Here is a 12,466-nt window from a genome sequence, read left to right on the forward strand (position 1 = left end):
CAAACAATCATAGTTCTTATCAACATCTCAATCTCACAACCCAATTTCCCATGAGTTGAAGTTATAAAATTTTGATCTTTAGACATCAAATATTCATCGAGGGATATGCCCAAGCATACAAACCCTCCCACAACACTATCGAAATGCTATAATTAGTAATTGTAGATTACCTGTTAAGAACAGTAGAATTGGATTCAATGACCCGATATTCAACCACACATAATCGATACATGACCTCGATGACTAGAGAAATATTTAAGATTATCGGACCACCACAAATATGCATGGTAACTCTTCTATAAATTATCATAAGCAAGATGGTACATGTAGAACCACAAAAATACTTTAACAACTCCAAGACAACACCAATTATGTCATTCGAAATAACCAAATCTTCCCAATCTTCCCACTCAACCAAGAGAACATCGCAAGATTTGGTACCCCTGATCCACCACTAAGGATCCACCCACAAAATTAAAAACACACTTGAGCATAGCTAGCGACTCATAATCACAACCATGTACGAAATGAAATAGATAGTCACATGAGAATTTATCGAATAACATTAAAGATTTTAATCTGAAGAGTCGATACCAGCCATTTTCATTCACTTGAATCCACCTACTTTTCACATCATTCCACTGAAGTCCACACTCTCAATACTAACAACCATCAAGAACACTCTAACCATTTATCTCACTCTAAACCAACATTTTTACATGAAAACCTTTCTTAGGTACCTTAACAATCAAAAGTAATAAACTTTACTACTCAAATTAGGTGTAAGTCCTTTCACATGTTTAATACCGGATACAATTGATCATGTCTCACCTTGCCAATTCATACCTTGAAAAAATACATCACCACGAATGGAGACTTACAAAGAAAAATCTGAATTATAATTTCCATCGTATAACACAATCCCTTTCTCTATCAACATTAGCTTGTACCTTGGAGATTTTTATGAAATCATTGATCTCTGCTTATCATTGATCGCATCTCTATCGATCTTACGATATTTTTCGCCAACAATTCAATCGTACTCATTACTAAACTCAAAAACAATAACAAAGCATTTATCATCACGCTCAAGCTAATGTCTACACAATCCTTTCTCAAGTGTTTTTTCAATAGTTTTTAACTCATATGATGGACTCATGACACTATTATCATAGCCACAACAAAACAATGAAATCACGCGTCTCTGAACCCAATTATCTACACCTCTGAAGATACCTCTTTAGCCTTTGCAATCAAATAATATATTCTTGCTCTAGCCTCTCTCTAAAGTTTGTACTACATTCTACTATATTTTCCTTCATTATAACTCTTGCTCTTTAACATTCTATTCAAGTGGTGTCCTACCATCTCTTATAACTTTTCATACAACCACGTTACTCAATATTAGAAAATCACAACCTTAGGTACTCGCAAGTCGTAATTACTATACAAACTTCGTTTGACCAACAATCTTATTATATAGTTGCATCCCATCACAATCCATCACGACTCTTATTACCATTACGCTCTGTCATCCTTGACTATCACTACGAAGTCAACCTTTTCATCAACATGACATCCCAAACTTAAGTATACTCATCAAATTCAGAGGACTAATCCAATTTATACACACTTTCTTACTAAAATACTTCAATTTCCTTAACCCAAGTATACTCATTGGGACTTTTCTTATCCATAAGTTTGTCATTCCGGTATCAATCCACTCCTTTATGGCTTAAGATAACATCATGAGTCCTCATACTACCCTCTATCTTCTTAACAAACAAGACAGGAACACCCCACAGGGAAGCATTGGGACAGATGAAACCTTTATAAAAAAGCCCTTGGATTTGAGTTTTAAACTCTCTCAATTCTGACATCACAGAGATAGACTCAAAAGAGGGGGATTCAACCTCAACATCCCTAATATGAGTCAATCACGCCAAACAATCCTGCCCCACCAGTTTCCTAGTCCGAATGGAGGATATGACCTTAGCTAGCTTAGGCTTGTACACCCTTTCCCACTCTAATCTTTCCCTACGGGGGATCTCTAGAGTTACCGACTTAGTATTACAATTAAGCTCGATATAACATGGGGGACAACCAAGTCATGCCTAAGATTAATCAAGTCAGTCATATCCAGCATAACCAAATCAACCCAAGTCTGAAAATCCCTAAACACAATAGGACAAACACGATATACAAGGGTGACTATGGCTGAGTCTTCAACTTAGGTAGAAACATAGATAGGGGAATCAAGTATATCACAAACCACATCAAATCCCAAGGCAATTGAACTAACACGTACGAATAAGTAGAACCCAAACCACACAAAACAATAGACATTCGGGTATAGACAAGAGTAGCACTTGTGACAACTGCATCACACCCTCAAACTTGGTCTTACCCGGAAAAACATAAAACTGAGCCCTGTCATCTTGACGGGCAACCTTATTTCCTGGATGCACTACTCATCTACCTGCATTACCATTTTCCCCGGCTCCACAGCCTCGCTGATTTCCTCCTCATATGCCCAGGTTCTCCACATTTTTTAATACACTTTATAACTTATATTTGATTGTTGAACACTGAATTAGGTCGCGGTGGTTAGTTCGGGTACGATTCGGGATCTATAATTATGACTAGGGGAAAATAAGGGAGACAGGGCTAAGATTATGTCTTACCCTGTCCCGCTCTGGCGGGAGAAATCTCGCACTGACAATCTCGCCGTGGCGGGGAAAATCCTGCCCCAGCGGCCCTGACGAAAACAGAACCCCTGCCAATAAAATTTTCTGGGATTTTTCTAGTTTCAAAATCTCCCAACGGTTTTCAGCTTTACTGAGCAATTTATGATAATCCTCTACACTAGGATAATCATTATCTACCCTGAGTTAATCCAACGATACACAATCGAACTCATTCTCATTAATTCAACACCATAACCCACACATCCCAAGGATACACCCAGACTCTCACATGGTTATCAGTTGGTCGTAACACATGTCTAAATTTCTCGCTTACGAACCACATCGTAGTTTATCTAAACCCTTTCACCTAATCTTGTGATGGCTTTCTTTTCACAACAAGTTTCACTACACTCAAGCATTTACAACATGCAGACAAGTCCAAAATCTTTAATTAATCTGTTCCATAGACGACCATTACTGATAATCTATGCCTTATACGGCCCCTAAGGCCAGATACCAATTGGAACCTTCTCAGTTCCAATTAACTTGCTTGTGTCCCTTCAACCGGGACTACGACGTCTAGTTTACTTTGTTGAGATACCAATTGGAATCGGGAGATATCAATTGGACTCAAGTCATACCACAAGCGACAATAGTAGCAAGCGAGCCCCACAAAACTTCTAATTTCAATCATATAACTTAGTCGAACTCAAATTTTAACCGCTTCAATCCTTAACTGATGGTAACCAGACCTTAATTTAATCTTAAAAAAGTTTGATGCACCTTGCAATTGGTCAAAAAAGTCATCTATCCGAGACAATGGATACTTGTTCTAAATGGTGACCCTATTCAATTGTCGATAGTCTATACACATCCTCTCTTGCTAGTGATAGTATTACCACTTTTGTTGCTCTAGTTCGGACGATATAGTAAATAAGGAAAGAATTTCTATCACCCAGATACAATTTGGATTCAAGTCATAGCACGAAGGAGTAGAAAGAAGTGAGTTTTTCCTAAAGTCTTATAGCCTCTCAAAGAAAAGTATGGACGTTATCATACCGTTCCACAAGACTCTACCAGAATCATTTTGGTACAATGAGATCAACGAACCTAGGGTTCTGATACCAACTTTGTCACGACCCAGACCGTCGTGATTGGCACCCACACTAACCCTCCGGTGGGAGAACCATTACTACAACTCAACTAACAAGTTAACTAACAACTAAGGCATTTAAAGATACCGAATCAGGTTTAAATGACAATAAAAATATGGAGTTCCCATAAACTCCAAAGGTTTAAAAAAATAACTTAACCAAAACTAATGCGGAAGTCTTAACCCTTAGAACCTGAAAGTCATTGTACCAAAACTCTTCTAACGACAAGTCTAAGAACAAAGGGTACAACTCTGAAACTAAACAAACACCCTTAACAGATAGTCTCAGTTCGAAAAGAGTGGACTTCAACAAGAAAGATCCATGGAAGCCTGAAAGAACTGGCTCACCCTTGAATCCGGTCACGCTCAATAGTCACCTAGCTGAGGTCTATTAATAGCCGCATGAAGATGCCCTTTACTCAACAAAGAACAAGCAAGTGTAGTATCAGTACACAATCACAGTGTACTAGTAGGATCACATGGCTATCCCAATAAGTGAAACACATGCAAGTAACCACAACATTATAAAACAAACATATATCGAACATATACAATATTAGTCATCTTTTCAGGATCAAAGTAGTATTCCACATTCTCAATAACACACATTGGTTATCAATTTAGAGCAACATACAGTCTTCCAATATCAATCATAACGTAATCATCACAAGTAGATAAACAACACAATTCAATGGTCCTCTCATGGAACCCACACCCAAACAGTTAGCATACCAGTTCATGGTACCCGATCCAATGTTTATGCCGAAATGTGGCAACCGATTCCATAATTATGCCTGAACGTGGCAATCGATCCCATATTTATGCCGGAACGTGACAACCGATCCAAGTTAGTGTGTCGAAATGTAACACCCGATCCATTTAACAAACCACAATCACAATCACAATGTATATTCTCATAATCATACAACAAGAGGTGATTCATGACATACAATTATTCAATTTTCCTCATTTACGATTAGGTGATCAATAATTTAACATTCGCATACATACATCATATTGAGCAATTACAAACATATATCACACCAACATGAAATCACAACCATCACCTACCTCGAATCCAAGTTTGAATCCCCTAAGGCACTTGAATCTTCCCTTTTCGGATTCTTCCTCCTTGTTCGTGGTCTAAAACATACAATTAACGAAAGGATCAATAAATGAGGCCTAATTATCCGGATTATAATCAACATTATTAACCCCAGGCCAACCTAAGATCCCAATACCCAAATTAGGGCTTTTTCCACCATTAACTTCATATCAAAATCTTTCCCCAATGATAATTACCCAAGAAACTACGTTCTACGGATCAAAAAATGGATTTGGGGAGTTAAACCTTACCTTTAGCCTCAAGAATGGTGAAAAATGATCAAGAACTCATCTGGGGTCGTTCATTAGCTCTCAAAGTCAAAAAGTGCAGAATAAAGACGTTTTGGGGTTTATTTATGACCTTAAGTCACGTCGGACCCGCCACGACGGTCCTCACCCCGCTACAGCGGCCCCGCCCTGGCGGCAGAAATCCTGCCCCAACGGCTTGCACGGAACCAGTGAGCAAATTTAAGAATTCCAAACTCCCATTTCACAACACACCTTCATCCCATGACACTCAGAAATATCTGATCACGCTAAGATTAGTTTTGGGAGTTCTTCTCACCTGAATTCAATTCCGTAAAGTCGTACGGGTTCCTTAACGTCTTAGCTATCTACTAATGTGATCAATCATAATTAGATCACCCAATTGTTACTAGATTTCTCTAGACTCGCCTGACTCCAATTTCGTCCAAATCTGGACTAGGCTAGGAAATTTCAAGTTACTACTCAAAAGTTTTCTGGCCCCAATTCTTTCCTCATTGGCTTTTCCCTAACAACAGAATTAGGTCGTTACACTTACCCTGCTCAATCACTTCCTCTCACCGCCCCCACCGTCCATCCCTACCTCTGGCCATTTTTTTTGTTTAAATTTCTTTTATAAAAGTATTTAATTTTTTTTTACTTCAACTCCTCCCCCCCCCCCCTTCAAATACTAATTTAGATATTATTTTATTTTCTTAAAAAAATAATTTTACCCACCCCACCTAACCCTCCGCTTCCAAAAAAAATTTCTCATTTTGTGTTAGATATATACATATCGAAAATAATTTTTACTTGCCACCACAAGACTTTTTTTTATTTTTTTATTTTTTTATGTTATATTCGTACACTAGTGGAAAAAGAAATTCTAAAAATATATATACGTACATATCTAACACAAAATGAGAAAAATGTAAAAAAATAAATTAGGAGCAGAGGGTAAAATAGGATGCGGTAGAATTTTTAATTTTTAAAAATAAAATATTATCAATTTTTTTTTGAGGGAGGGAGGAGGGGGATGAGTGGGTTTTTTTTTTTTTTGGGAGAGGGAGGCTGAAGTATGAATTTTTTAAAAATATTTTATAAAAGAAATTTTTTTGAAAAAGGATGGGTGCGGTAGAATTTTTAAAAATAAAATAATATCAATTTTTTTAGGGGGGGAGGGGGGATGGGATGAGTGAGTGTTTTTTTTTTTTTGGGAGGGGGAGGGTGAAGTATGAATTTTTTAAAAATATTTTATAAAAAAATTATTTTGAAAAAGGATGGGGGATTGTCGGGGGTCGGAGGCGTATGTGGAGGTGGTGGAGTGGGGTAAAAAAAATACTTTTTATTTTATTTTAATTTTTTTAATGGATAGTAATACTTTAATTTTTAATTAATATTAATAGTTTATTATTTAATTTTTGTCAAAGTGAAATATTTTATCCATGTGGAATGTCATGTGTCAAGGTTTTTTCAAATAAAAGAGAGAGTGCATTACACTCGCCATTGAGGTGTGTTTCTCAAACTAAAAAGTGATAGTTTAAGTATGAAACTCACACTCTCAATAGTTTAGGTATGAAACTAAAAAAAATGGATAGTTTAAGTGTGTTTTTGACACTTTTCTCTATTTTATTTCATAATATTTTACTAAATTATATATAAACACATTATGAATAATATTTGTCATGAAAATATTTTTCCCCACACCAAACACACCCTAACGATTCATTAGATTGTTTATTGCATATGTTCTTGTACTCTTTTTCCAATTGTAGTATGAAAGAATCCTTTTTTGACCACTTATGATGAGTGGAATCAGAGTATTTTTAAGACAACCATTTGCATTGATTAACTAATCATAAGGGGAAAAAGATTCCAATATTATACTCACTTTCTTTCTAATTTCTATCTTATATTGCTTGACCCGTATTAATCTGATTTAGTACTTTTTTAAAAAAATAAAAATTAATAGTATATTATATTAACTTACTAATAATATTTTAAAATTTTAAATTCGGTTACTACCTTATATAATTATTAATAATATCAAGTAAAATAAAACAGACAGAAAGAATTAAAAAAATATGCCAGCACATCAATTGGTGCAGTCCCAATTGACAGGAAATATTATTAAAGTAACGCAACATGTCAATTGTAGAATTAAAACAAAGTAGATAATTGAGGAATCAGAATATAATATAAAGTTAAGAGGTTTTCAAATGATAAATAGTATATCAAGTGGGATGTGGAGAATTCTACATAAAACTAAGTTAGCTACGTGTCATTCAAATAAGGCATCAAAATGTTTTATTACTGTTGGCTACCGTTGATTCTCCTTTTCTCTTATTCTCTTCTGTTAACTTCAAAAAAGAAAAAAAGGTTCTGCTAAATAGAGTGCATGTTTGTTTTTTCTTGAGTGAAATGTGGCAAAAGGTATAATGTTAGAAAAAACAAAAGGATATTTTCAAAAGTAATATAAAAGAGTTTTTTTCTAATTTTATTTCATATGAAATCGTCCTTTAGTGAGCTTTGTAAAAGATCACATAAAAATAATCGACTCGTGTATATGATAAATGGACTAGAATACAAAAGAGATGAATTGCTCTGTAGAATATATATGAGTTTACCAAAATATATTTAGATACCGTTATTTGAGAATTATAATCAGTAAAAAATTTAAATTCATGTTTACTATAATATGTTCAAAGTTAGAAATTAGGAGACATTATATTCTCTGTCTGTGTAGTCGATTGGTACATGGACTAAGAGGGGAAAATATAGTATAAAGCAGTTTTATATTTTCTAAATCTGTATATGATATTTTAATTAATAGACAATTCTGGCAAAGTTTATATACATCCAAGATATTAAAGGAACAGAAAATGATTTCAATTCAAGCATACAAAGTAGCAGTATCTTTTTTGATACTAAAATACTTTATCTCATGTTCCATTAGTGTTAGCAAAGTATAAGGAACACTACAAAAAATAATAATAAAATTAGCTATGAAATTTATCGATAGTCCTCAGCTGAATTGCTTCTAGCTAATTAGACTTTCTAATAATTCATCACTAATTTATTACTAAATGAAATTAGCATCAATTTTTTGCTGCGGTTTAGCTATGAAATTTTTCCAATCGCTAATTTTTTGTTTTTTTTATACTTCTCTAATAATAGCAATTGTAGTAAAAAAGAATATGTAGAAGATGCCTTGTCACTACTATTTTTAGCAAAGAATCCTTTAGTAAGGTAAGACAAAGTACTACTTTTGTTTACCTTTGATAAGATATTTTTTTTTGTATAAATTTTTCGAGTGTATTTTTTTATTCGACAGAAGCATCTCAAAAGTTGTTTTCCCATTTGTCCAGGATATTATTATCAACATACTATTATTCCTCATTCTTCTCAAGCCAATAAAAAAAATCCACTTGTAGTTTATGTCCGCACCTTATTAATAATACATACAAAATACTAGTGCATTGATACGTGACATGAACATTTTTAACTCATCGAATGATTCTTGATAGAAAAATATAAAAATAAAAAATAAGAATATATACACTACATCAAAAATAATTTTTAGCGATAATTAATTAACGGCAATAGTTCAATTGTCGCTAAATATGTATTTTTAGTGACAATTAGCACTCTTTGTATATGTCTCTAAAGCCTTTAGCGACACTGGATCTAATAGCACTTAACTAATGCCGGTAAAGACTTTAACACTCTTTATTAATGTGTCTATTTATTGTCGCTAAAGGTTGTTTTTGTTATAATAATAGAAGGTTAGTAAATAGTCGATCAATTTTTATATTTTTGTGGAATTAAGAGCATGGTTCTAGCTTAATTAAAGAAGGGAAAAGGGTCTGAAAAATACTCCAACTTTGACCGAAATTGTTGTTACGATACCAAACTTTGGAAATGACCTTTACCCCTCGCACTATTTAATAGTTTATTTTAAAGGTATATATGTGCCCATGTGGCTATTTATAATTATGCAATATTTATGATGTCCACGTGTGCACATATGTACCTTTAAAATATACTATTAAATAGTGCGAGGGTAAAAGGTTCTTTCCAAAGTTCGATATCGTAACAACAATTTCGTCCAAAGTTCGAATATATTTCAGATTTTTTTTCCTATTAAAGAACCTTGTCTACTTTCCTCTTCTACTTATGATCGGTATCAGTATTATTATTCTATTATTAACTATTGTACTCTTCAACTTGCATTGTAGTTGTTTTTTCTTAGATTGTCTTTACTATTTAATTGTCATTTCTTTTCGAAGTGTTCTCATCGTAATTTTTACTTTTGTATTTGTCTAACTTATTTTTGAAAACTTAATTTGAACCGAAGGTAAGCTTACATATATCGTAGTTTTTCTAAATCTTACTTATACACTGAGTATGTTATCGTTGTTATTATTTATTCATAGTGAATGTAGTGATTGTTGAGTCTCATTAACATACGTAAAGCTTCCAGCGTAGCAAGGGAATCCAAAACTATATTTGGCCATGTGTACATTTGTGAAATTACCTTGTCTCTCCCCTGTTTTCCTGTCCATATATGTGAAAAATAACTACAGTTTCAGAATATATTAAAGGTTAAAACTATAATTTCAAAAGTGTAATGAATTCGATAGTAAAAACCTAAATATTGAATCTGTTAAATTCAAATTCAGAATTTGCTTCTAAATGCAATATATTGCCAAATGCACTACTAAGATAGGCCTAATTAACTAATTGTGTTTAAATTGAGTAAATCAGATATGATTTTTTTTTTCAAAAATAGCAATAATTTGAGGCTTAATTATCAAACATCTTGAGAGTTCGGAAAATTATCAAACGTAGAAATAGTTTGTGAAATTCGCTCTGCATCGCTGATACAATAATTTGCTTTGTATCTATACAACAATAAATACAAAATAAATTGTTGTATCCTAGATACAGAGTGAATTATTGTATCACTGACAGAGAGTGAATATCAAAAACTAATATATCACTAATACATGAAAAATTCAGAAACTCTCACTATGTTTGATAAATTTTTTAAACTCTCGCTATATTTGATAAATATAGTGTATAAATTTGCATGATTAGGTAATTATCCCATTAAAGATTGACACTAGAAGATGAGTTAAATTACTTTTTGAAAGCTTAAGGCATAATAAATGAATGTGTCATTTAACTTGATCTCATTCGATATCTATCACCTCCAACTTTGATTTGCACAAATAGTCATTTGAAGTTTAAACTATCATGCATAAAGTTGAATAGACGCACGCGATTTGTCATGTAGAATGCATGTGCCTATTTATTCAGTTTTATGATAGTTTAAGTGATTACTTGTATACACTCAAAGTTAGAGAACATAAATATCAGCTGAAACCAAGTTAAATGACACATTTATGTATTACGAGAACAATGGAAACTATAACAATCACAGCTCTCTCTCTCTATTGTCTCAATCTTCTGTTTATTTATTGCCAAGAGACATGTTGTTGTTATTGAAAAAGTTGTTCAAACAATTAAGCAAACATGTTTAACTTTTAATATCTGTATGTAGACATCTTTTTATCTGGCACGTCGTTGATTGGTTTTCGAATCTTTTAAACTTATAAATCAAGCACCTTCCTTTTTATTTCACTAATATCTCAAAAAAAAAAAAAAAAAAAAGACCTATATATAAAGCCTCCTCGTTTGCAACATTACCAAATCATTCACCACTTATATTTAATTTCTTCATCACTCAACATACAACATTTTCAAAAAAAGAAAACAGAAAAATGTCTTCTAGAGGTACTTGTGAACCACTTGCAGTAGGGAGAGTAATAGGTGAAGTAGTAGACAGTTTTAGTCCAAGTGTGAAAATGAAAGTTATATACAATGGGAGCAAACAAGTTTCTAATGGCCATGAGATCATGCCTGCTGTTGTTGCAACTCAACCTCGTGTCGAAATTGGTGGTGAAGACATGAGATCTGCTTATACACTCGTAAGTCGTCTCATACATACATACATACGTGTGTGTTTGACTGACCACGAAGTTTGTGTTTATATAAAATGAAACAGAGGTTATGTTATGTTTGTACATTGTATTTGTTGTTTTGTATTCCGTTTCTGATTGTTGTCTTTTTTTCTTTGGGAAGATCATGACGGACCCTGATGCTCCAAGTCCTAGTGATCCATACTTGAGGGAACATCTCCATTGGTAATATTTCTTATTCTAAAATCTGATGATAATTCAAATTAATTGATGTAATATACAATATTAGTACAAGTGTTTATTATGTTGACTAAGTTATGGGCTTATAATATCAGGATTGTGACAGACATTCCCGGTACAACTGACATTTCTTTTGGTAAGTTTGATTCTCGAGTTGACTTTTCAGATGGTCACGCAACTGGTGAATCGTGTATAATTTAATTTTAAATTTGTGATTTACAGGAAGGGAGATAGTGTGCTACGAGACACCAAAGCCGGTAATTGGGATACATCGTTATGTATTTTTGTTGTATAAACAAAGAGGAAGGCAAACAGTGAAAGCACCATCAACAAGGGATCAATTCAACACAAGGAGTTTTTCGGCGGAAAATGGATTGGGATCCCCTGTTGCTGCTGTTTATTTCAATGCCCAGAGAGAAACTGCAGCTAGAAGAAGATGAATTTGACACACACACACACAAAATAAGCTAAATGCACTTTGCATAGTGAAACCACAGTACAGACAAAAGTATTACTATTAGTACAACGTCCCCCAGGGCCTCACTGATTGATTTAAGAGATTCAAGTGTCATTGTCAAGCATATTATATAAGCTCATATTCAATAGTATTATATTATATGTATGGTGTTTGTCGTACTCATTTGCTTATTTTCATAAATAAATAACATATGAAACATGTTACGTGGAGTATGGAGAGGGTTGAGTGTAAATGGACTTTACTATTACCTTGAGGAGGTAGAGAGATTGTTTCTAAAAGACCTTCGGCTCAGGTGCATCAAATTCAAGTAAAGATTCAGAAGGAAACAATGGAGGAAGCATAACTGTTGATATGAAAAGTAATGTAAAATATACAAGAAAGAAAGAAGTAATAACAACATCAAAATAGTGTTAAGGCAAGAACAACAGGGATACAACTAGTACTACGACGGACACTAACAAGCCTAAATCTACGCACGGCAAGACAACACTTCACCACTAGGCACTACTAACCTTCTATCCTAATATGCAACTTTCACTCTTTCCTATTTAGAGTACTCATGTCCTTGGTAATATGA

General features: G+C 33.7%; 1 protein-coding gene across 1 annotated transcript; it reads left to right on the forward strand.

Annotated features, from left to right (window-relative positions):
* Positions 1-10,890: 10,890 nt before the first annotated feature.
* Positions 10,891-12,016, forward strand: LOC102579229 (CEN-like protein 1). The gene is made up of 4 exons (XM_006353278.2): positions 10,891-11,180; positions 11,335-11,396; positions 11,507-11,547; positions 11,634-12,016. The coding sequence occupies exons 1-4, from the start codon at positions 10,974-10,976 to the stop codon at positions 11,849-11,851; spliced, it is 528 nt and encodes a 175-aa protein (XP_006353340.1). The 5' UTR covers positions 10,891-10,973; the 3' UTR covers positions 11,852-12,016.
* Positions 12,017-12,466: the final 450 nt, after the last annotated feature.

This window comes from Solanum tuberosum, unplaced genomic scaffold (assembly GCF_000226075.1).
Source record: "Solanum tuberosum cultivar DM 1-3 516 R44 unplaced genomic scaffold, SolTub_3.0 scf00154, whole genome shotgun sequence".
In the NCBI taxonomy this organism is placed as follows: Eukaryota; Viridiplantae; Streptophyta; class Magnoliopsida; order Solanales; family Solanaceae; genus Solanum; species Solanum tuberosum.